The following is a 27314-nucleotide window of genomic DNA, read 5'->3' as shown; positions in this document are numbered from 1 at the left end:
GCGAGATGATGGAAGACAGAAGAATAACATACGCAGTCATGGCACAGCATAAAGTGAAATTGATGTGGACAGCAGAGATGGAGGATCAGCTTGTTTATTTGTGGCTCACAAAATTTCATTAGCTCGCTATAAAAACCATTCCATATAAGGATAGGTGTACCAGTACACATGATGTGTGTGTGTGTGTGTGAGAGCGAAAGAGAGACACGGAAAATTAACCATATTATAGGCGTATTGAACATTTGTAACCAAATAAATACTATAGTTCGAATTATTTTTTTTAAAGGCAAAACTATGGTCAATTTGTGGTTATCGTGGTTTAACTACAATATCCATGTTTTATTTTGTAGTTAAACCATGGTAAATATTCGTAAGGGGAGAGAGAGCGTGTGTGCATTACCACAACCTTTAAGTTCACTAAATTCACTAAATTCCTGCCATCTCCACGACTTCACCCAAACCCTTTTCTTTTTTCCCCCCGTGAATTTTCTGTGAAAATCATTCCAAACTAATCATCGCAATTTCTTCCTGCATATTGTCCGCCACACTTATTCTGAAGTCTCGCGAGAATCTGAGAGATTTCCTGTGTTCACAGTCGAGACTGTGAGTGAGACTGTGAGTTGAAAATCTGTTCGTGTGAGGTGTGCTGTCTTTGCCACATCATGGCACACCACACACTATAGGAGCAAAACAGTTAAATCTAGGATTTTTTGTCCTCATGTTTGTGGTCTATCACATTTTGAAAATCTTATAAGATGTAAAAAAATCTTTTGGTGTATACCCAGCATTAGCACACACACTCTTGAGATGTAGCAGAAGACATTAATTACTCCACTAACATTGAAAGCGGGGTCTAGAGCTGGCAGATGGTGACCTAACACAAGAGGGCGGTCCTGAAGGAAAGTGCCATTGATTTTCCCCTTCCTTTCTAAGCAGGGGCCAGATGGGAACAGTGCCTCTTATTGATGCAACACTTCCACTTTCAATGCCAATTCAGCCAGTGAGCTTCACCCATTGTAAGGAGGCAACCCCAAGATGTTGTGACAGAGGCTCAACTAATCCGTTTGTTTTCCTTTCAAAGGTGGGGGTTGGGTGGTTGCTGATGGCCTGATTGCGGATACAAATGTTTAACTTTAAAAGACCAGGTAACGTTGTTCTTCCACCGTTCTACTGAAATTATAGCAGGCATAGCAACTGTGCAACTGGAGTATTCCCTACTCTGACTGAGGCTTCCCCACAAACCACTGCATCACCAACAAATGATGCCCAACAACACAGATAGTCAGACAAAACGGCAGTTATGATGAATGAATGACAGAACAATTTTAATATTGTATAAGCGAATATAGGACACAACAAAGATTGACCCCATTATGTGAATTCCTACAGAAGAAACAAAGCATAATTTTTCTACAATGTCTTTAAGCTAGAAAGTTATTTTTAAATGTACAACAGATGGAGAAGCGTAATTATTTTAAGGCAAAGTGATAAAAAATAAGATTAATGGGAATTCCAGTCAAAAAACAACAACAACAAACTGGAAAAAAGACAGACTCAATCTAATTTAATTTCTCAGTTCACCTCAAAGGTGGGGCATTACAGGCTGTGGAATTTCTCAACTGTATTCAAAGACATTCAAAGATGAAGAGCTACTACAGCAGTGAATGCTAACATTTTGAAAGTTGTGAAAGGATCAATGACTTGCAGTGCATTCATTTATAAAAAAAAAAATACTTTCGATTTAATTCAATTTATACATACATGACACATTCTATGAGATTATTTCTGCATTGAAATTAATTTTGATGTTCATAAATGTAAGGGTGTCCTGATGTCAATGAAGAAAACGTATTTTTAAAAAACTTTGACAAGAAAACATTAAGTAGGTTGGCATAATATATTTTAATTAATAATTCATTATAATATTTGTAACTATTATTTAGAAATATAAACATACAAATCTGCTTCAATACTTTACAACATTCAGAAAAAAAACTGGGAAAAAACTTCTTGGACCTTTTCATGATAAGGTAAGGTAAAATGTCATTTGGTGTGACTCCGCAAAGAATGATATTTACTTGGAAATTATAACATTTTAGTACAAATGTTATTTTTTTTATTATCTGTACAAAAATGTCATAATTTCCAAGTAAATATGTATATGATTAAGAGGTGTACACTCACATGCATTCAAGGTGTAAGGCAAGCGTTTTACTTGGTTACACCGCATAACATTTTTATAGTCAATAAATTCTGAAAAATAATGTATTGGTCTAATGTGACTGATAGCAAAGCCACCGGGACAGGTTGCAGCTGGTGGACATCCACCCGACCCACAACAGAGCGATCAATGCTGAGGAAGTGACATCACTACCCTGGAGACATTAATGGGGGGAAGCAGTACAGTGAGCAGCAGGAAGGCCACAGCTCAGGAGGCTATTTCTGCCTCCCTGAGATCTGAATCAGAGCACCGCTATTGTTTTGGTTGGTGTCTCCCCCCCCCTGACCAGTAAGATGAGTGATATCAGGAGAACGAGGGCCAAAAGGTGCTGCTACTTCTGCTGTGCTCAAGCTCTGACTGTCTTTAAATACAGTAACACAAAGTCATGTCTCACTCCAGTCATGCGAATGAGCCTTTTTTTCAACCTTTATGCTGCTCTAAATGATGAGAAATAACCCCATTCAACTTTTTCTTCGGGATAAAGCTGATACTAAATCAAAGATTACATTGAAATCTCAAACACGATAATGTTTTGCAAAAAATAAAATAAAAATAACAATAATAACAATATGAAAACCAGAATGGGCTACATGTGTAATTAAACCCACCTGTGTTTAAAATGTTCTGTTTTAATGAAGGCTAAATGTTTCATATTTGATTAAGTAACAATTCGATTTTGATTCATATTTGATTCACCAGCTTAAATAAGTCTGTTTTCCCTGGCTGGCTACAGTGCTCTGAGCACAGACAATTCAATAATGCTTTTTATTGGTTCTGGGTGTTTTTAGTTTAGTGGACTTTTTAGGAACTGATTCTATCTATTGAAGCTATTAATATATTATAATATAATGCTATTATTATAATGTGAAATTGTACTGGTATTGGTACCGACTACAGGAATTTTGGTAGAAACAAACATTTTAACCTGTAAAAAACTATTTTTCTCATGTTTTGTCTTTTTTATATTTCAAAATAAAACAAAAGATCTTTGATTTCAAATGTCTTAACGGCATTGCATTTGTTTTCAATAGACGCTAATGCTTCTGTTTGCCAATGTAGCATTTTATTGATCAAAAGCATAGAATGAAACTTCACCTGAATAAATCTAGCCCAGGTTGAAAAAGCTGTCAGTGCTGCAAGAGGAGAATTATTTGATGAATAGAGAATGTGAAGATTAAGAATACAGCGTTTATTTGAATCAAATAGAAAGTCCTTTGTAACATTTTAAATGCATTTTTGATAATACATCTAACAAGGGATTCTTATTGAGTAAAAGGCTCTTTTACTCTGCTACTTTAAGGTAACCATAATAACAAAACTGACTATTCTTATTTTTATGGAATATTGCAGTATTTATCATCAATTATTTATCAGTGCAAACAAAATAAATCCTCTAGCAACAGAACACAGCAATAGCAAACCACAAGAATCCAACGATCCAATCAATTACCAATGGACAAAATCAAGTCCCGCCCAACATGGTTTTCTTATTCAAGAAGCCGCTTCACTTGGATATACGTCACAACAAGGAAAAATAAATCACAACTAATCGCAACTTCCGTTTTATACTGGTTTCATTGGGATTCCAAGCATATGAATGGTAGTATATAATATATGTGGCTCTATTACAGTCACTTCCCCTACAGTTGCAGCTGTTCCAACATCACTTACAGCATACTCACCCACAAAACACTGCACCACACTGACACCGCAAGATCTAAATCACTAACTTACAAATGAGGTCATGTCAAACCAACATGTGAATGACATCTGGGGGGGGGACACACCCATTTACAACCATTCCAGTCCAATAAAGAAAAGAAGAGGACAGGGGAATTAAGCAATTGTATCGCCATGTGAGGTCATCAAACAGGAAAATCACATGGAGTGGTATTACAAACAGAATTCAGCTTTAGCTGTATGGGTGAGCTGCTCTTCTGACAAGAGATACAAACCCAACCCATCAGCAGAGTGCGTAGGCACGCAGAGGACAAAATGAAAACAAAGCCCTGTGTCTCTAGAGACATTACATCACCATATCACTGCCACGGTCTGGTATTTCCTAGCTATATGATGATCTTCAGAGACCGTTGTGACACTAGGTTTCACATTGTCTCCAATTCTCTAGTCTAACCAATATCACTTCACTGGCAAACTAGATCTACAACATCATCGCAGTTCAGCCAACAATATGAACTGAATCTTAGGAATTTCTGCAACACAGGACTAAGGCCCCATCCACACTACTGCGTTTTCGTTTAAAAACGGAGACCTTTTGCTACGTTTGCACCTCCCGTCCACACTAAAACGGGAAAAACGAAGACCCAAAACGGAGAAGTTTAGAAAAGCTGCAGCTCCGTTTTTCGTTTTGAATCTCCGGAGGGCGTTTTAGTGTAGACGGGACAAAACGGAGGAGTTTAGAAACGATGACGTAGAAGGTCACGCTCGGCTCTATGATTGGGTGTCATCACCCATGACGTATCCTTCCCTGATTCGTCAGCCACCCATCACATGTCCCGTCACCGGAAGAAAACAAACAAAAACATCCTGGACTACGTAGCTGATGTTAGTGAGTGCAACATGGATAACGAATTACAAGCGTTACTGACTTTGATGTCTTTGTTAGCAGCTGTTGTGCAAGCAAATTCTGCATTTTACAATGCTATAACTGCCTACATGCGCCGGAGGCAAACTATTATTCGAGCGATCTATGACAATTCCCGTGTGCAGCGGCGGTCCATGAAAAGAAATCTCTGGTCTTCGACATTTTCTAATCTTTGCAGAGGTAGCTAACGTTACTTGCTTCCTCATCAAATCTGAGAAATAGTCCATCCGTTTCCTGTTTATACCGGCACGCGCATGCACAGTGTTGGAGAATGGTCAAGTGATCCGAGTTTTCAGTCGTTTTAATGTGGACGGAGATCAATTCTAATACGCAGCTAAAACGCTGGTGTGGACGGAGATCATTTTCGTTTTAATTCTCCGTTTTTAAACGAAAACGCAGTAGTGTGGACGGGACTTAAATCAGCCAACAAACTGCTTCATGGTCCTGCTCGTATCGGTCTTAAGATAATGTCAGAGAAAGGAATGGCTTCATTATGAACCCGCTGAAAAAAGAAAAAACGTCCTTAAATTGTCAGGTTTACTCTTAAAAAAAAAACGTTAACATTTTTAACGTTAAATAATAATTGTGTTTGTAATACAGTGTAGCAATCAAGCCATCTTTTTTTTTTTTTTTTTACAAATGTCATGATTTAATTCATAAATATGTTTTTGGGGAGTCGCACCACAATACATTTTACAACCTGAATCTGTCGTGATAAAAAGATCAAATTATGTAATATTTAAAGAGAATTCCTGACCTTTACACAGGGTCTGTGGGGGTATGGTAATATATATGATTTCATGTTCCTGTTTCTGCATGTTGGCTGCATCACATTACTTTGTTAGTCGCACAACATTATTTTGAGATGGCAACTATATATGATGTGAAATATCATTTGATATGAAAACTATATTTAGTCAAGTGGTTTTGTTGATAGTAATAATGGACGATTAAGCTAAACTAAATTGTGTTTTTAAGATGTCATTCTTTTAATAAGATTTCTTCATGATGATTTCAGAACAGTTGTATTAGCCAGGACATGAACATGAATTCAAATTCAGGTTATTGCAATTATTGTAAGAATTGCACTGTATAGGGCAGCTTGATAATGGTTTAACTGAGGATTACGATTATTTTGTTCTTTTTTTTTTTTTTGGTAAAGTATCAAAAGGGGTAACAGTAAATTGAACATTGCTTAATTTAGCAATTGCATGACTTGAAATTCAGTTGCAAATGAGACAAACCTCAGATTCAAATTGCCTCATAAGTGCACATTCTACAGACAGACTGCAGAGCTGCTATTTTCCTCTTTCTTTCTTTCTTTCAGCCATTTTCATCTTTGAAATGGCTAAACACTGCAAACTGATGGTGGGGCTATGTAGTTTCCAATTGCTTTAGATCATCTCAAAAGCTAAAACATGAAAAAGTGAAATTCCTAAAATGAATTCCAAATTGTGTTACATTTTTACTTTTACATAAAAGTATACTTTGTATTGCAGCACAGAGGGTGCATGGACCCCATTTATTCACCAACAATGATCGCAAACAATATGGTCAAGAATCATGTTTAGATTTATTAAAGTTTGTCACAGAGACGTTTTAGATTTAGTAGCAGCAATTGGAAAACGTGGCCACGTGAAGGAACAAAGTGTGGCTGTATAACTCTGACATTCAAGCAGAATTTCACATTGGAGTGTGTGCATGGTTGATTGAGAAAATTAAGTAGAACACTGGTTAGCAATGCAAGAAAATGGAAATGTCTAAAATAAAAAAATAACTTTTTCAGAACAAATAATCAGCAGGGAAAATATTGTGTCGATTATTTTTAGTTATTAGAAATCGCTATCACTATTAAAATACGATTAATCGTGCAGCCCTAGCATTTTTATGTACAGTATTTTTCCACAAATCATTATAGCCATATATAATTGGCTCAATTATGATTATGAGGTGCATTGAGTAATGAAATTAATAGACATACAATAAACATACATTTGTCTACAGCAAGGTGGAACAAAAATGTGGTGATCAGCATAACCACATTATACATTAAAGGCAAAAGAGGAAGCAAGTGCTTCCATCTAGAGTGCCTGCTGATGGAGTTCCCCACAAAACTGGACAAACAGGAGGATCTTCCTCCAGGTCATTACAATACAGTTTTAAACAATCTAACACAACTGACTCTTTTAATCAGAAACGCTGTAACACCTGACACACACTTCCTCCAGTGTCAAATGTCCTTTGAGAACTAGGTTAGTATGAGGACGATGGGCTAAAAGAGTTTCTCATTACTGCACAGTAAGAGGTGAATATTTTCAACTTTCACAAGGATAGACAGAAAAACTAGAGTGTTGCCCTAGAGAACGTCACTGCTGAAAAGATTGTTGGTTATTTATGAGTAATGCATTTCTGGATAACGCAGATGACAGTAGAGTTAATAATTACATGTAACAATACTTAAATATCTTGTCATTTAAATTGATCTTTCTTATTATCCGGCATCTGGTCTATTATCCGAGAAGAATGTAGATACAGATTCAAGGCTCAAATAGGAATGAGACAACCATTGTGAATCACCCAGCACATTTTTTCAGAGGGCACAGGTGCACAGGTCTGCTGAAAGGATGACAATGTGGAGTGATAAAAGCAGTAAGAGGGGGGATGAGGGTGTTGTTTTCACTTTAGACTGGAAAGAACAAATCACTATTTAGCTGAGAACTTTTGCTCACTCACCACCCACACTGAGAAAGAAAATGATAAACCGAGGGAGTGAGAGGGAAAGAGATGGAGAGCGAGCTGATCTCGACTCGAGACTCTTTACAGCTTTGCCTGTGGCAGTGTTTCATCTCTTTCCTTTGAAAGTGACTTAGAAGAGCTCAACTTCCTCTACTGCCTTCTACTACGAACAAAGAAAAAAAAGGCCCTTGGGACTGACCCATCATGCTACTGATGTTTTGTCCCACTTACTGCTAGAGAACCAAAACCCCAAAAGATGTAACACCTTGGTTTTGAGAACAGCAAATAAACACCTTCAAAAGTTAGCTCTATATTAATCCAGATACATTTGAAAATGCATATTTTTTGTCCTGCAAAAGCAGAGCTTTCAGAAGATGCGCTCCAAAATAAATACATTTAAAAAAGCCGTTTTTACATAATAGTGTGGACCATGAAAATGAAGGCATTTGAAAATGGTGGCGCATTTTTCTTCATGTGACCCATTGTACCTAGCCTGGTAATACCAGACTCTGCTACTTCACTTTGCTTCGTACACAGAGTCTGGGATAGCATAATAGAGAAGTGTTCGCTAGGGGGCGCGTACTGAAGTTTAAAATCATTGGTTACCCGTAAGCCAATCAGATAAGTTTGTTTATGACGTATGTTATGCGCCGACACAGCCGCATCGAACCACAGACATCATGCATCGAACTCAAATCTATGATCGAACTTCCACTGTAAACACTTGATGATGCGAGCGAAATAACCGAGTGAACATGGCTGTAAACGACTTTTTTGATCTGTGAGTGATGTAATAGAATGACTGCTGCGCTTGACAGGGCACAAACGAGCAGACAGAGAGAGAGAGAGAGAGAGAGAGAGAGAGAGAGAGAGAGAGAGAGAGAGCCCCGGCCGCGCGCGCGCACTCCCACGTCTACAAACAACAAGAGCGCTGTCTTGGCTCTCTCTCCCTCGCGCATATTCATAAAAATCAATCGACAAGATAGTAAGAGGTCGGAAGACCGCGGTTTCACGTGGAGCATTTGGAGATTTTTAGAGATTATAGACTCTAGGAACAACATCTCAATGAACAACATCTCAACTATAAAGGCCTGTCTCATATAAGTTAGACGCCTATCTCAAGTACAAGCCGGTGCAGTTCGACGATTTGGGCAAATAAAAGCCCGGGCTATTATTTGAAGTTTTACGGTATTTAAGACCTGGAAAAGAAAAGAGACACTGACCTGTCAAAAGGCTCCCCAGTTTCTCGCTGACGATCGGTAATAGTTGATAAATTAAACTTTTCCCAAAGGGAGTAGGGCCACAACATCACCTCCATTCAAAATGTTTAATACACACTCTTCGTGTTCGGGCTTCAGTTTGCTAATGCCGGGAATATTCTCCACAACAGAGCGAATTGCATCCGCGTCTCCATATCAGCGGTCGTTTTCGATTTCCCTGACCTAATCTTAAACACTGCGCTTACCGACTACGTCACGGCTTTCAGCCCGCCCTCTGTTCGTTGATTGGCCAGGCTGTTTTCAGGCCGGTGGAAAACAGAAAGATAGGCTGCTATCTCAGACTGACTACAGGAGCGAAATGAAATTAGCGGAAGTAGGAAGTCTGACGTAGTCAGGCTACATTGTACCAACACTCTCAGAAAAAAAAGGATTTCCACTTATCAAAAAGTCTCTAAACTAAAAAGATGTTGTTACAGCTTTTGTAACAATGGCGCTTCCATCTTGCAGTACTACAACGTGACGTCACAGGGTTGGTTGGTTCCGTTGGATTAATGAGGATTATAACAGTTTCGATTCTCTTCTTTGATTTTTCTGCTTAGTTGCTGTAATCGTTACTAGTAATAGACAAAAAAAAAACTCATAATATCCGTCACCAAGTAGATGACCAAAAGAGGGCTCCAGTGCTATTAGCGAGACAATTCCGGGCTGATAGGTACAAAATAGGCAAAGAAAAATAATTCAGGACTCCAGCAGTGAAGGAAAAGTTGGTAAAAAAAAAAAAAGAAAATTGATTGCACAATATGCTAAGGGATCAAAAAAGATGGCAAGGAAGATGACATGGATAAAGGTTGAAGATTATCCAACGTATGGAGTCCTGATGATTGGTAAATGTGGAATCACAATAATAAATATTTATTTTGCGGTTTGTATCAGCTTTGATCTATGCATGTTGTGGAATGACAAACGGGGGTTTATAATGGTTGTGGTTCATTTTAATTTCTGATAGTCATTTTGGCTACATATTGTATAGACAAGTATAACTATGAAAATCTTGAGGCAGTGGGTCTTGTACCTGAATGCGTATCGGGAGGCGAAGCAGTAATGTTTTCCGTTTCAGCTGCAGTTTATGAAAATGCAATCTTAATTGTCCTTTGCTTTAACACTTTAAAACTCATTTTTTACATCCAGGAGCAATTCAATAGTGGTTGCTCTTTTGTCTTCCGATGCCCTGTGGCTTTCCAGTTTCCATCTTTCATTATCTCTGTCCTTATCTTTCACTTTCCTCCACTGTCGGTCTATAACGGTATCTCTACCGTAACTCAGGCAAGACAACCAACCCAGTGACGTCATGGGTCCTAGTAATGCAAGATGGAGGCACCCTTGCAACAGAAGCTATAACAAAAGAGCTGGAACAAAAGGTTTAAAAAAAAAAAACTTTAAAAAATCTGCCACCCCACCCCCCAACAGTAAGAAAACTTTTAATTTAAATAAAAAAAAAATTTTAGCAGCATCTTACGAGCTTACGGTTTGTGCCCACTGGCGCAGGGTGAGTCGAGCAGAGAGAGCGTTTTAACTCATTCATATGGAAGTTGGGCTTCACGCTCACGCAGTGCATTGTGGGATTGACAGCGAACCAGAGAAAGCGTTGAGAGCATCCGAGAGCGTCAAAAGGTTGGGCAGTTCGGCAGCCAATCACTGGGAGGTTCAGGTAGTTGAGCGTTTAAAAATATGCAGGTTATGCCGGAGTTTATGCTGGATTCAGTGCGTAAATTATGTTGTTTACAGATTGGATGCTTTGCAGTTGTTATATATATATTCCTATTTAATATGTTAAATATTGCAGTTTGGACGCTTTCATTGGTTATACTGGGTTTGCAAAAATTTATGAAATTGACAGGATATCTTTACTTGGGGAATTTGGAAACAAAGCTTCCCTATTTCCAAATTTAATTAGAGTTTACTGAGTATAGTTTTGCCACAGTAGTGGACAAGCACCATTAGCTTCTTACACGTCTTCTCGCTAGAACACGGCAGCAGAGCGGTGTGTTCACAATAGAAGCTTGTGATGCCATCCGCAGAAGAGGTGCTTTTCTATGGCGAGGAACTACTTTTTAGGAAAGTTTACTTGCAATTTCTGTCCTGTGTCAAAACATTAGGGTAATTGCATTTTAGACCATACATGGAATGGCGATTGAGGTCGACCTGGACACACCAATATGTGGTGGGATATTTTCCTAATAAAATGATTGCGCCAGAAGAATAACGTGAGAACTTTATTATGTCTGGTCATCTCAGTGAGCTTTTGTTAAGTTTTACACATGCACATTAAGATGATTTTTAATTTCAGTGCAGACAAGAGACTTTTGGAAAACACTAGTGTGGACGGAGAGAGTTTTGAAACGAAAACGCCATTTTCAAATGTATCTGGAATGGATTCATGTAGACGTAGCCTATGTGGGAATCAGTGAAGGTCAAGTAATCTACTTACTCTCATAACTAGAAGAGACAGTTACTGCCCCTAATCTGCCTCTTTATTGTTTGTGTTCAGAATCCCACTGAACCATTTAATTCAACTGTACTGTTAGCTTGTTAATCCCTGAACCCAGTCTAGACTTTGCACGCTTTTCAACATATGGCCCCCACATATGCTGTCCCGTCCCTCTCTCCTAGCTATAGTTTCTACGGCTGTGATTCAGGTCCTCCTAATTAAATATAAAAAGATATATGGTCTCCTTGCAGCCATTGCTCTGGTTCGCATTCTACTGCACCAAATGCTTAGTTCAATTTGGGTAAAATGCTGACCACAGTGAAAGCTCTGAGAAATGCAAAAGAGATGGCCAAAATCTTTAATGTACCAGACATAATGGCCATAAAAGCAGAGTATGACTCAGCAGTAGGATGTGAGATCTAATTTTAAGGATGGACCAATTTGACAGTACAACCTTGTTGCCATTTCACGGGGTGACGCACGCTCCTCTGTACGCATTTAACTAACTATATGGATGGCTGTGACTACATCTCTCTAATGGTGCCCTCCACACAGATTGGATGGGAGGGCTGTGTATCTGACATCTGCATGATGCTGCAACCTCTCATTTGGAAGGGGTGTGTTGAAAAGCACTGTTGCCCTAGCATAATAACCCCAGCCATTAGATCTGCCAGTTATTTCCTAGCTAACAATCCCAACAGGGAACCTGTCCTGCATTGCAAAAGTGGACAGTGTTGGGGTTAGGCTTTCGACAGAAAATTTAACCAGACACACAATGAGCTTCTCAAAAAGCAACAGAACTATGAGTCCGCTTATAATCAATGTTTCTTATTCTATTTTCTGGCTTTTTTTAGCTACTTTTATTGGCAAATTAGGAGGGAAAAATGTCTGGCACCGGTGCCGAGAGACACCCTCCTTTTTGACGTTTTGCTATCATATTTACAGGGGTGTTATACGAAAACAGCTGCGTGAAATTCAAAATGGCTTTACACAACAGACCAAATAGCTAAAACTCAGCATTTTATGACAAAATTAATAACTGAGGAACACTGGGTATCTATCAACTTTGTGTGGCCAATAAAGTATGAAATTAGATAGAAGTTTTCGAAAGTTATATAAAATTCAAAATGTCATAAAATATATTTGGCAGACATTGATGCAATTCACACTAAAAAGAATAAGAGGAATAATTATTTGTAGTGCTGGGAGGTATGACCAAAAATGTACATCACGGTATTTTTAAAAAGTATTCCGGTTTCACGGTAAAGTTCTTCCCCAACGTATGACTGGGTGTTAACCACATTTTCTACTGATTGAGGGAGGAAATACTGCAGTAGACTGACTTAGAATGTCCTATTTTACTGTCACTAGTATACAGGTTTGCAAGGCCCCACAAAAATATGCTGTTTACAAAGAGGTGTCAGCAGGAGGCGCTTTAGGAGCGGCAGAAACAGCGGTTTCCCTGGTAACGGCTGTACACAAAGCAGCGCAGCACTCATAACGCTGCTTCATCAGGAAAGATAAAGAAAGATTAAATGAAAAGAACATCAAAACTTTTCTAGAGACTTTCATATAAAAACACCCACAATGCGTTTTGACTTTGAAACCAGTGCTCATGTTTATTCAACGATGTCAAAGCCTTTTGGAAAATCTATTTGTGGCGGGCAGTGTTGATGTTGTGAACCAATGTAAGGGAAACACTAATATAATTTGACAGCTATAGTTTAACCTATCCATCTTCACAGTCACGCTTAGTAAAACATACAGCTGTGCCCTCACCACAGTGCAGGTGAAAAGGGACCCTTCCAAACGGGGTCGTGCCACGCCGTGTTCCGAACGTTATTTACACCTGTATTTCAGTATATTAAAAATTCATATCATAAAAAAACATAAACAATGGTATTCGGTATGAACCGGTATACCACCCAGCAATAATTATTAGAAGGCTATTCAGGTAAAAATTTACCAGCAAATGAAAGGTCAAATTTCAACTGTTGATGGCAATATAGAATAGACATTACAGATTCAAAACTTGGTCCAGACACTTTTCACACTTTCCCCAAGCAATGTACCAAATTTCACAACATTACTCCAAATTCGCATAAGACATTTTCCATCAATTTATTTTTATGCACATTTTGGGGACATTACATCAAAAATGCTGGATAAAACAAATGCAAATAAAATGCTCATACGCTCACGTTTGCCTTGACCGAGCATAAAATGAATATGAAATCAGAACTGAACAACATTTACTTTAATACTTGTATATGATTGTGCATGATAGTTTTCTGAATTTTAGATTCTCAGAAGGTCTGTTTTATCCAACATTCATCCAACTCTTCTTTTCTATGCACAAGCTACACTATTCATTCTTATAAATGTCATGCCCTTTATGCAAGAAACAGGGAGGCCAGAGTGTCGCCAAGATGCGCGTCTCTGGGATCACAAACATGCCTTGCATAGAGAGCGATCTGCTTAGGCTCAGACCAACCCATCCCTGATGTGTCAGCAGGCGTCTTGTGTGAAATGAATTAAAGTGCACACCAATGTAAATTAGGGCTGGGCGATATGGCCAAAAAAATCATATCTTGGTATTTTTTGGTTAAATGGCGATATACGATATATATCTCGGTACTGTCTACGTTTTTCTATTTGGATAAAGAAAATGTATTTATTTTTTAAAAAAAAGTTATTTCACATCCTGCTCAATGATTTCCAAACAATGATATTGAAGGATATGGAAACAAATAGGGAATGTAATGTAGGCTATGCAATATATTATGTGTAAAAAAGGTGGTTAAAATCACATTACATTCTAACTTTGTAACATTACAAACTAAAAACAAAAATAATGCTTTTGTTTTTATGACTATGGGCTAAAAAATTACTAAAAATGACTAAATGAAAAATAAAAATGACTAAAGGCTAAACTAAAAATGAAAATAAAAAAAAAGCACAAACTAATTATATTAGCCTGCATTTGATTACCCCATTAAAATTGTCACTTTCATAAAAATATACTTGTAGATTTAAAATTCCACATATGGCACATTTATTGTCTCCAACAACAAATATTTTAGTAATATGTATTTTAGTTAGACTTATTTCGCTACTGTTCTATTGTGCTACTGTCTGCTACTGTCTGTTTGGCGTGCATGCGCGCGGCGGCGCTCATTCACGGAATCTTAAATTTTAGAGGAGATTAATTTGCAGAAGCTCGTCCTCTCCTGACAATGATATGGACATATTTGTTTGAACATTTACAGATGGAGAATATATCTGTGAAATGTAAGTTAAGCACTGAGGAAAGCACCACGTCTCAAACGCATTAAACAGCGCCAGTATTTATCTTTCAGTCACTAACAGTAGGCTATCTGTCCGAGCATCTGACAGAGCAAGCTGCTTTAAACTTGTTAACTATCTTACCAGTTATTTTGAAGCGCTTAATAAGCTTGTGTCATGTTTAGGACAAATTGTACTGTTCTTTCACTGCGGGAGCTCACACTGCGAACTCCACTATTTTTCAGATGTGCTCGTATCAAACTACTGTATCGATACAAACGGTATTGCCTCATTCCATATCGTGGGGAAAAAAAATATCGATATATTGTAAAAACTCGATAAACCGCCCAGCCCTAATGTAAATGCTACACCAGTCTAATATCCGAAGACAGACGTGCTTCAGATCACAGGGCGTGTTAAAGTGCCCCTATTATGGATTTTTGAAAATGACCTTTCATGTAGTGTATAACATAGCTCTAAATGAATGAAAACATCCTGCAAAATTTAAAATTTAAAGTGCAACGTATATAGTTAAGTTATTGTCTTTCAAAAGTAGGATTCGACTCTGAGTCAATAAAATTAATTATTTTTCAAAAGAGACAATTATGATGTCAAGACGAAACATTAGCATATTGCCCGCCCACTTATTGTGTGTGCAGACACCAGGGACAACTTCAACCTCAAACACTGCAGCTGATTCCAGTGGATGCTGGATAGCATCATGTCGAGAAGATGCTGTGCACTACAATGTGACAGTAAAGCCACATTATTTTTTCCACTGCCCAAGGACGAGTATGTGAAGAATCAGTGGTTGAAATTCATTCCATGATACCACAGCAGTATAATCCTAAATAATTCCCTTTATTTTACTGATGACTGCGTCTCAAATCTCGGAGTTCAATGCAGGATTCGCAAACCGCTTGCTCTTGAAAGATGGTGTTTAAAATACTTAGTTTCAAGTTTTATATTGTGTTGGTCTCCTGTTAACTGGTTAACTCACATTATTACTGTCTTACTGAAATACTTCTGATAATCAGCTGTGGGCCACTATTACCTAAAACTGTGTCTATTAATGCAGATTGTCTGTCGTTCTCACTACTTTGAGGAAAGATTAGGCTAAGCATGGAGCAAGATTTGTTTTACCAACGTTTATGTTACATCAGTCATTCACGCTAGAGCTTGGCTAATGTATGTACTGTTATTGATACAATTTCCACGTTCACACAATATATTAGAAAAATACTCTGTAAATAAATTAGTACAAGTAAAATAATCGGTTTGTTGATGGACATGCACTTGTTAATGCTGATGGTGAAGAGTTACAGTTGCAACATCTCATAATGTACCTCAAACTGAGTAGCGCATCACTGAGAAACGTCCTGCTCGAGTCGTCCTTGCGATGGAGGTTCGGGCTGAATAACTAGTTCTTTCAATGTTTCATCATCGGATTGTTCGTTACTGTGTTTAGTTTACGGTGTAGGAAGCCTCAGGACAGGTGATGTTGTTATGGCAATGGGCGTTTTTGTTTTCGATGCACGCTGTACACGGTAGACCAATCACAACAGACTGAGCTGTCTGGCCAATCAGAGCAGAGTAGCTCACGGAAAGGAAGGATTTAGAGATTGATTCATCTGACGAGTCGTTTGAGAATCATTGAAAATGTGGGGATGTGCAAATTTTTGAGAAAATGAAACCTTTGCATCAAAGGTTTTTTTTACCTTTGATGCATGTAAACCTGTTGTAGGAGACTCCAAAACAACATTAGGAAACTTTAAAATAGGGGCACTTTAAGTATCGCTTTTCAGCTCAGATTTGCCATCTGTTAAACTAGAGGGTCAGGGAGTAGTTAATGAAAGTGGCATCAAAGTAGACATTTAATCCACCTTTACACATTAAATTCCTAAATGCAGATTATTCTGCAGACTGTTTTTGGGATATTCAGATTGTTTGCATTAAATTCACTACCAAGTACACATAGCTAGTAATGACAGCAGTTAGTTAGTTAGCACTTATCTAACATGATTAGTAAAACACTGCAACGCCAGAAGTCAACCAGTTTTGACAACAAAACAAACATAACTTCTATCAAGTTCTGCTTTTAGAATGCCAACTTTGACTCATGACCACATGCAACATAACAAGCCTAGGTCTATTATAATTTAAGGAATTATAAGTAGGATTTCAAAAGAATCACTATTGATTCCACTAAGCAAGTAAACACTCCATTCCCAAGTCTGTCTTGGTTTTTAAGGAAATAGACAGGCCGGGGTCTGTAGAGGGGGTGTGCTATGGGAGTGACAGGTTTGTCTATGTCAGGATGATCCATGTGCATGTCTCAACAAATAAAGAACCCTTTTACTTCCATTGAAATCGGTCAAAGATTCATACATCAGCTTTGACAGAGACATGTCACTGACCACACACACACAGTCAAGAAGCCCACTTTACCTCATTACCAAAACACTCACTGCAATCTAGTGGAACACTGAGTTTCATTTCAAGCACAATGCAGTTTCTCATTTTGCCATTACATAACCTACTGCTAAAACTGACAGCATTTGCATGTGTTTGTAAAAACCATGATGATTATATCTTAACTACAGTATTATTAAAAAAAAAAATGACAGGGCATTAAACCTCACAGACCATGACAGGCACTCTCCCACCACCCTACAAAGAAATCTTCATGCAAACCATACATAAACACTACCTTCAATCCTCTATAAGTAGCAAGAATGAAATCTGCATCTGACACAAACCATCAACAATTCCTTGTGACAGTACGGATCTTATTCAGAGTAAATGACATTAAATTTTGACGAATGAACTTATGCTGTGACTGGCAGATCAAAGGTTTGTAGTGTTGTATACCTATGAGTCAATCAAATACTATATAACCTATCGAACATACTCTAAATCTATTTAACCTGGTTATATATAGTGAAAAATCACATATGGGAAATATCTGGCTGACTAAAATCGGATCATCTCGGTTTAAAGTTTGACTCAAACCTCTCTCACACTTACAATGACTAAATCGGAAATCTTAGATGTCTTGAAGACAAGTAAATGTTTTTTTTTTTTAAACTACAATAACCAATAAAAGATTTACTACCTCTCATTTCTAGAAGCCAAAGGTCCAAAACTTTTTCTTAGATTGAAAAGAAAGTGCACTCGTCATGTGAAGAGAGAGAACTAATAATCACCCTTTGGAATGGCCTGATTTGTACTGGCATTATTCATTATGTAATATAAAACTCATTGTGTATTTTTTTTATGACACTGGGAGTGGACACAGATTTCATAAAAGTGGCATGCTATAATGCAGGTTTGTCGTCCCATCCCATTTCGTTGCCACCAAATATAACGTACAATTAAAGATTCTGAAAACTGGCTCCTGAATGAGATTCAAATGCCCTTGTTGCCCTTACCTTCGATGGCAATGACGTGCTCTCGGATCTGGTTCTGCAGCAGTGGATCCTCCACCCGCTCTAGCAGCTCGTAGATGGAGTAGATGTTCGGATGGACGGACTCGAACCTCTGGATCTCAGCTCTGATCGCAGCTGAGTTCGCCAGGTGCTGCTGATAATTCATGTTTGCAATGTAATCTCTTCCAATGGAACCCGATATGCAATTATCTAAAGAGTGTTTGCAGGTGATTTAGGGACACTGATGTGCTGCAAACACAGGAGTGAGATCAGATGTCCACATGAGGTCTGAGGTCAGCTCTTAACGATTTTAGCCAAAACTCCAAATGATCCCAAATGTACACTGGGTAAATAGGATGCAATCACAGATGGCTGCAAATCTAACTAATGATTAGGCGTTAAACCACCTAACACGTCATGCGAGACTACCATCTAGCAGCGGATTTGATATCAGTGCATGTAATATTTGAGTATATGTGTAGGCTACTACAACAGAAGTCCAGACGCTGGAGGGAGAGCTGCAGCTGTCCGGATTGGAAATCCCAGGATAAAGTCATATGCCCCATATCCTCGTAAATACCGCATAAAAACAAAGAAGCTCCACCAAATCACCACGCATCGTCATTACCGACTATAATAGGCAAGTGAAGGCCATCTCAGGTCTATAGTCCGAGGCGAGAAGAGTCCACATGGTCGACTCCGGCAGTGTGCTTCATACACACTGACCAGTTTCAGCGGCAAAAGGGGGTGAGACGAAGATAAATTATTAAAACTCTAACTCGCCGAGAAACTACAGTTCGCACAAACGAGCTGGACACGGTATGTCTGCTGTGTTCCCAGCACAGTCAACTCGCTCTCTCCTGTTGTTCACTTCGGCTCGTGCTGACATTACAACCAATTAAATACTTTCTGCGGTCTCGATGCGAAACCACAAAACCAGGTGCGCCAACCTCAACGAGATACTATCGCCGGGTTTTTCTGGTATCTCTCTTGTTTTATCCGCAAAGATGGGTGCATTCCCTTTTCTCCCGCACTGAGGTCCGTCCCGTCTGTATCCTCTCAAACATCATTGCGCCTGCTCCTTCCTTTTGACGCTTCCTACTGGAAAAACGTCGGTGCTTCGGAGCCGTCGTCAAGGTCGTAGCTGCGCTAATTCTGCGCAGTTCGTTGTCATAAAATCGCATACAGGTCGCCACACACAGGATGGGGGCGCTATATGGTGCCTTTATCTTACCCGGCCTGAAAACATGTGTTGTCTGATTAGTGGACCCTGTAAACCATAAGAATGACCTTTTGGTCTCAGTTCTGCAACACACTCGGATATGACCTCAGAGTCTTATGATAACATGGGTGTGCATGGTCACCCCACCCCGGGTTAAACTGGGATTTATTAAGTGGGGGTGCTCTCCCTAGGGGGGTCCGTGGGTATGCTGGGAATTTTTTTTAATTTAAATAAACCATTAAATGGCACTGTCTGGAGAGTTTTGTGCAAAGAAATTGAGAAATATTACTACATGATATGTAAAAAAAAACTGCAAGGTTAAGAGCATATGCTACTTTGCATGGTTGTAGTATCAACAGGTATTAGGACATTTAGCATTTAAATTAGCCTACTGTTAATCAGTCATCACTTGATTACACATTGTATTGCATTGTTATGATATAGGTGACCCATACAATGTGCCAAACATAATGTGCCACATGAAGAGTGCAGCGTATGACAGTAGCAACGTACAGCTGAGAAGATTTGGGTCTGTGGTGACCAGGTCCACCTCACACAAACTTCCTTCTCCCATTCTCTCTCTTTATTACTACAACACACAGACACACACACACACACACACACACACACACACACACAAACAGCCTACTCTGCGTCATTTCACATCAAGGTATGCACAAGTCACAAAAATAAAATCAATCTATCCTTGTGGAAAGGTTGCTTGCTAGCTAAAAGTAGGTCTAGCAAGTCTTATATTTCACACAGATCAAATACAAATGACTGAATAGATTGCTAGTTTATTTTGAGTAGCCAGCTAGCAATTCTCTTGGCAGTTTGCTGATAATCTGGTGTCTGAAGCAAAATGCTCAACACATCTCATGAGGAAAAAAAACACATAGTCAACCTAGTCTTGGTTATTTAAGGCCAGGGCACTTTTGTACATTTCTGGAACTTTTGCGCGCTTCCACATCCCGCGCAACTACGAATCTCCCAGGAACATTCATTTTATATTGCTGCGTACATTTATCCGTGTCACCTAGATGCGCATGCGCGAGCGTTACGCGATCATGGTCAACTGACAACGAGATTAAGCAGCTGAACAAGAATACAGCCGTGTACCGATTGTTCTCATCTCAGCTCCACCAAGACAAAATAGACATGCCATTTCAAAAATCTTTAATTTATTGTCAGAAATATGTTTTCAAAACCATCACTTTCATCAAAATTTATGTGGCATAATTTCCAGTAGGCCACTGACTGTAAACAAGCACATCAGGACACAAACGAGAAGGCTTGTGGCGGGTCTGAGCCCCGGAGAGCCCCGGCCCAATTTAACCACAATAAAGGTTAAACATATGCAGGTTTGGTTTTTACTGGTGTGCTGACATGGGCTTATAGGAAGATGCAACCCCTGGCCTGTATGCATTTTCTGTATGCATATGGATTTTCTTTTAAATTTGAGCATATTAGATATATCTAGGCATATATAATGCAGGATGATGGAGGGAGAGAGAGAGAGAGAGAGAGTGTGTGTGTGTGTGTGTGTGTGTGTGTGTGTGTGTGTGTGTGTGTGGGAGTGAGAGAGGGAGTGGGAGTGGGGGGTCCTGATACCCTATGTTATGGGGCAATGTACAAAATCCTTGTCCTTGTAGGTAAATTTTTTGGTAAACAGCTTAAAAATTATACTAAGTGATGTTTTTTGAAAATATAAAAATGCATTTTTTGTGTTTTTTCTGTGATGGTAGGTTTCAGGGTTAGGGGATATAATATAATGTTTGTACAGTAAACATTTGTTAAAGTGTCATTAAAATACTAAAGCAATTGAACTCTGTTTTTGACAATTTAGTTCAATAATTGAATAACCAAAACAGACAAAGCAGAATAAGAGTATAAGACATTCATCTGAAAGGCAAATTTATTCTATGACTTAGGCATATGATTATACATATTTAATTACCCATATTTTAATTAAAAACAGTAATTAAAAAACAGTAATAGTAATTAAATTGGATCATTTCATTCATTTAACCCATAGTTTTAATAGTAAAGGCATCTAAAATATATCTAACTCATGAATTCGATGAATAATAACCCTATTAATTACAGTAAATATTAAATAAAAATAACACTTCAGTATTGTAATTATTGCTGTATTTTACATATACATATTTATTATTGTTTTTATTTTATATATTTGTTTGTTATTGTGTTTTTTCTTTCATTTATCTGAGTCCCTTATCAAAATAAGTATAGCCTACTTCAAGTTCATTTTATGAAGTATACTAAGTAAAGTTCAAGAATATATTTAAGTAGGGCCTATTTATTAAGTAGCCTATAGCTTACTAATATCAATATACTTGGAGGTTTACTATATCAATACTAGCCAACTTGGGACTAAATTCGCCCACTTTTTAGTGTATAAAAGAATACTTTGTTAAATGTAACAGTAGTAAACCTTGAGTACACAACAACTAAGTTTTTGCTTGTACCGTCCGCAATTATACCTGTAGTTTACCAGGTGGCACATTTTTTAATTTATGAAATGACACTTTGAAGTATTCTCTAAGAAAACTTGTTTAGTCATTTTTATACTGCTTTAAAGTGAACTTAACATCAAGAGTTTTTATTTTTAATTTATTTTTAAGTTGTCAGCCTGCGCCATCATTTTTGATTATTTTCACAAAACTTTCATGGCCCCAAGAATATTTTTTTGGTATAAATATCTGATCGGAGCCTCTCTGCTTTTTATAAATAAAATAAAAAATGAATAAAAATAAAAAGCTTCTTCATCTGTGTTTTAATCCGGAAATTCAGTACTCTTTCAGAAGATGCGTATTGTGTCCCCTACTGAATAAATGAGATGATATCTAGCCGTAAATTCCATTAATGGCAGGGTTATTTACATTACCAGTGGACTGCACACAAATTCACATACTCAGAATTCGGAACATATCTATATTTCTTTATAAATTAATATTTTTAAACAATGTAAGTTTATGAGACACTATCAAAATCATGAGAAAAAAAATATTGAATACCCTACTCAATAAAAACAGTATAAACACAACTGCAAGCCAATTATAGGCCTACTTAGACTACTTAATTATAATTTTAAGTATATATCGATTGAGTATATAGGCCAAATTAGACGTTTCTGTCAGTATAGTCAAGTATAGGCTACTTAAGTTTAATTTTAAGTATATTCATTTATTCATTATTTATTTATTTGTAGAGCACATTTAAAAACAACCCATGGTTGACCAAAGTGCTAAACAGGACAGAATAATCAGTACAAAGATAATATGATATAATAAGATTTCCAGAGCAATCGATACATTTACAAGCAATAGAGTAACTGATACATTGAATATAATGCAATTGAAAGTTAAGAGAATGCATTAAGAATCCATATTAAGAAAGTGTTTGTTAAGCTTTGACTTAAAAGTGGCAAATGACGAAACTGTTCTGATTGATAGTGGTAGAGTATTCCAAATTAGACGTTTCTGTCAGTATAGTCAAGTAGGCTACTTAAGTTTAATTTTAAGTATATTGCTGAGAAGTAACAAAGTATATAGGCCTACATAAAAAGTCTGTGTGGCGAACAGGACGGCCGAGGGACGTGAGAGAACGGCGCGAGGCCGGTGGTGCGATTGCTAATGAGCAGCACCTGTGAAGCACACCGGTCTCGCATCTCTCACGGAGAACCGGAAGCATAAAGGAGGAGCGACGACGTTGATGATCGAGAGAGGAACAGGCCTGTTTTTTTTTTATTTTTTTTTGTTTTTTTTTAGCCAGCAGTCGTCCGCGAGGGGTTGCTGGCAGTTGTTTTTTTTATTTTCGGTAGCCAGCTGTCGTCCGCGAGGGGCTGCTGGCGGTATTTTGGTTTGTTTATTTTAAATAAAGTATATTTTGATTGTTCGCCGGTTCCCCCCTCCTTCTTCCCTGAACATTGCTACACTGGTGCCGAAGCCCGGGAAGAGGGAGGGACGCGCTGTCAGAGAGTCCTCGCCGCTGTGGGGAATCCGCGGTGCCATCGAGTATGGTGCGCGAGTCGCCGCCGCTCGCCGTGGGTCGGAGCCTGCTGCCATCCGCCAGAAGGGGAGGAGCAGGGAGCGGGGGACTCGCGGCCATGGACGCTCGAGGCGGTGCGCTGAGTGAGTTGCCGGTTGGACGGTCGAGCTCGCTGCCGCTCGCCGTGGGCCGGAGCCTGTTGTCGTCCACCAAAGAAGGGGAGGAGCGGGGGACTCCTGCCGTCTGCCCAAGGCACCCGAGGAGCCGTCGCCGTCCACCGGGCGGCGGAGGAGGAGAGTCGAGCCGTCCACAGAGGGTGTACCCCCCGGCCTGTGAGGGGCGATGGGGGTATGTGGCGAACAGGACGGCCGAGGGACGTGAGAGAACGACGCGAGGCCGGTGGTGCGATTGCTAATGAGCAGCACCTGTGAAGCACACCGGTCTCGCATCTCTCACGGAGGAGCGGAGGCATAAAGGAGGAGCGACGTCGTTGATGATCGAGAGAGGAACAGGGGCCTGTACCATGATGGTAGTTGAACAAACTCAGGGTTACAGGATTAGTTTAGAGTTGACAAAACCAAACCAATCCGACCAGACTTTGTTGGTACCATGATGCTGATCATCAACTTTCTCTGTCAACGGGCTTTGATCCTGAGTTTAGGAGTTTAAGTGTGACATCAGCAGCAAACGGCCAATCACATGTTGAGAGAGTGAAACTGTGATTAATTTCTCGCGAGAGAAGCAGCGCAATTCACTTATTAAATAAAAGTATTAAAATAGTTAGACTTTAAACAAATTTACACAGCAAGAAGAAAACAGCTGTCTATGAAAAAGGACAACTAAAAGAAAAAGTCTCGCTACTGTATATCAGTGCAAGTAAAAGTTGTGGAGTTATTTTATACAGCTGATAAAGGTATAGAGAGAATTGAACATTTAAGCTCACATGAAGTTATTTTATAGCTTCATCTATTGATGCTAAAGTGTATTTATATTACCTTTGTATATTTAATTAAACTGGGAAATAATTATTGATGAACTAAAATTGTACATCTGTGATTGATTAAGGGTATAATAATTACATAGGCCTAAATAATATCTAAATCATACAAATTTATTATTCTAAATAAGCATCACTAAAAACTAGACGATTTTGTCTTTAAGAATCATTTGCTATGTAGTGACCTTTAATTTGGAGTAGAAACAGGTGGAGTGACTTTATCGCATCAGGCATGTGTCACTTTGCTCACAGCTGATTGGTCCAAGTTCAGTTTGCAACCTCTTACCTAAAACATAACCTGCCGTGGAGCGTAAGTTACTATGGCGATGAACACTGCTAAAAGCCAAACCACTTTCATGGTCCCTAAAACCCAGGGTTGACGCAAACTAAACTGAAACATAGCTGGCTAGCCACCTAAACCGGCTTCATGGTATAGGCCCCCGGCCTGTGTTTTACGTTGTTTTGTTTTTTGTATTTGTATTTTATTTTAACCAGCAGTCGTCCGCGAGGGCCTGCTGGCAGTTCTTTGTTTATTTTCGGTAGGCAGCAGTCGTCCGCGAGGGGCTGCTGAAGGTATTTTGGTTTGTTTTATTTTAAATTGTTCGCCGGTTCCGCCTCCTTCCCTAAACATTGTTACAGTCTGAAACAGCCATTCATTGTGTTGAGAAGCTTTTGAGATATTGTACTATGCTCAAGAGAAAGAATTAAGGTGGGGATGGGTGTCATCTTAGGCTACTCAAGGTCATCTTACCCTGGTCTGGATAACTTTTTTTTTCATTTTCACAAAATGTGTAATTTATTTAAATTAAATGGGTTTGATTGTGCTTCTAATGATACTTAAAGACATTTAACAACTTTAAATGTTTTTGTCAATACCCTGAACAAATGCCAACATACTGGATGTATTGAACTGAAAAAAATAAACTTTTCAGTGCCATCTGTATCTAATTCTGATAAAGTACACTGTTGGTAAATGTCTGGCACATCTGAATTCTATTAGCCTCCATTTTACTCAATAGCCTCTTCTATCCTGATTCCATCCACCAGTAGGGAATGAACTATTCCATTCCGTTTCCTTCCACTAGTTGTTGCTTTTATGCAGCATTCACGGTTCCCCACTGCAAAGTGTGTCTCGGTTCCATTCTCGGTAAACTCCCCCTGCACACAGAAATCAATATAAACATATACCTGTAACTAAATAAGCACAAGTCATGGGAATGCTGTGAACTGATTAAGGTGTTTCATATTTCCACAGTGGTCACTGGTCACACAACCGCTCCATTAGCTGACGCGACTCAGACTTAATGGACCAAAGTGCATCTTTCAAGGCCTGTGCCCTGTGCCAGTGTGAATAGCAGTATTAAAAGTTCTCACCATGGTCTCCATTTTCTGTCCATTGCACCATACATCCATAGTGTCTTTCTCTAGTGAAACAGAAAAAACACATAATGGTTTGCTATAATGTTGTCTTAATTGTCTTAACTTCAGAGATTACAGTTAAACTGTCTGCTGCCTGCCAAATCAAACAGGCAAATTAGAGGATCATTTTTGCGTTCTCTTAGTATTGCATGTGCACTGTATAAATTAGTCTATAAGGGTTTTCAAACTGATGCTTCAGACCCCGATGACTCCCTTTGAAAACCCCCCTTCCTAAAATATAAAGCATATTTTCATGTAAAAAATGCCTATTTGTACTGTCCAATAAGTTGACCTTTTTTATTTGCTGACCCCCTAAATTGAAACCCCTGATAGTCTGATTATCTTCATAAACTTCATGTGGATATAAATTACTTTGAGAAAAATAAGGGCTTTCAGAAAAACTTTAAGAACATCATTTTGCGTCATAAATCAAGAGGGATGTTTTCACTGTGAATCTTACCTAGAACTATCCTGTAATCAGCATCATCCAGTTTCAGCACCCATGTTTTGGAAATCTTTGATCGGTTGTCCAAAAACTTTTTGAGACTTTTTCCGTTGATCTCCAGTGTGTACTCATAGGAAAACCCAGTGACCGCCTCAATATGTATGGTTGCTTTTGTGTCTGTATTCCCAACAGGGAATGTTTCTTTGCCCACCAGTTTAAACAGCCAATCCCTCCTCAACACCTCCTTAAAAACAAGACTTGGTGAGACTGATTGATATGATCTCATTTATCTATATATTATATTACATTATTATCTAAATGAATAAATTCAAGATAAAAATATATAGAAATATAAAAACTTGAATAAAAATATAGAAAACATTATGCTTCTGGTTTTATATACTCATATTCTGTGTAAGATATTTAATGTATTTTTTCATTAATGTATTTATATTATATACTTTGTGTGTGTGTGTGTATATATATATATATATATATATATATATATATACACACACACTCACACATATCATTATGACAGTAATATAACACAATGCTATAGTATAGCCTATAGTATAATAATAAATACATACAAATTTGACTAGATCTCACCTTCCCATTAATGTAAATGACCCGTTTTCCTGTTGTTGTTCCATGTTCAAACTCAATTCGGTAAAACCCATCACTTAGCGACACATCCCAGGTTCCCACAATGTCTCCGGACATTCTGTCGGCCTATTAAGATTAAGCACTCTATATTATGTTTATTTCTCTGTAATGTTTTAGCCTGAGCCTGGTCATAATAGCCATCGACATGTGTAATGGCTGATTAGATCTCTGTATATTCTTGAGAAGGTTGCCATCCTGTGCTCGTTCAGCAACGAGTGCATTAGTGTAAGAGGCTTAACTCATCAAGCAGAGAGTCATTGAGGTTTTTATTTTTTTTACTTCAAGCACATTTAAATAGAACTTAGGTTTTAGATAAAAAAATGAAATGAAATGTTAAAGAGCATTTGTCCCCCTTTTTTGCATCCTCTCTTGTACCAATAGATGGCAGTCCTCTCTCTCTCTATCTCGCCTTTATAAAATATTCTTGACCTAGAAATATTTTCTAGATCCTGAAGTATTAAATACAAAAAATACAAATTAAAAAAAAAAGTCTTTCTTTTTAGGTCTACGTTAAAACCAGATCAGCTGATTACATGGCAAAAATACATAGTAGGCTATTACGTATATG

General features: G+C 38.4%; 2 protein-coding genes across 3 annotated transcripts in view; both read right to left on the bottom strand.

Moving 5' to 3' along the window:
- Positions 1-19174, bottom strand: part of agap1 (ArfGAP with GTPase domain, ankyrin repeat and PH domain 1) — a 241979-nt gene extending 222805 nt beyond the window's left edge. The window contains exon 1 of one of the 2 annotated variants that reach the window (XM_077199206.1): positions 17987-19174. In XM_077199206.1, the coding sequence (XP_077055321.1) occupies positions 17987-18149 (163 nt within the window). In that variant the 5' untranslated portion in view covers positions 18150-19174. The remainder of the gene's footprint in view (positions 1-17986) is intronic. The other variant, XM_077199205.1, reaches the window with a different exon arrangement.
- Positions 19175-22925: 3751 nt separating this feature from the next.
- Positions 22926-26996, bottom strand: faimb (Fas apoptotic inhibitory molecule b). Its single transcript, XM_077199978.1, has 4 exons — positions 26690-26996; positions 26093-26321; positions 25588-25637; positions 22926-25371 (listed from the first exon to the last, which is right to left on the bottom strand). The coding sequence occupies exons 1-4, from the start codon at positions 26801-26803 to the stop codon at positions 25222-25224; spliced, it is 543 nt and encodes a 180-aa protein (XP_077056093.1). The 5' UTR covers positions 26804-26996; the 3' UTR covers positions 22926-25221.
- Between the last annotated feature and the right edge of the window lie 318 nt (positions 26997-27314).

Source organism: Siphateles boraxobius, unplaced genomic scaffold (genome assembly GCF_051911475.1).
Source record: "Siphateles boraxobius isolate OS27281-9 unplaced genomic scaffold, OSU_SipBor_1 41, whole genome shotgun sequence".
NCBI classification, from domain to species: Eukaryota; Metazoa; Chordata; class Actinopteri; order Cypriniformes; family Leuciscidae; genus Siphateles; species Siphateles boraxobius.
This window is presented reverse-complemented; position numbering and strand designations above follow the sequence as displayed.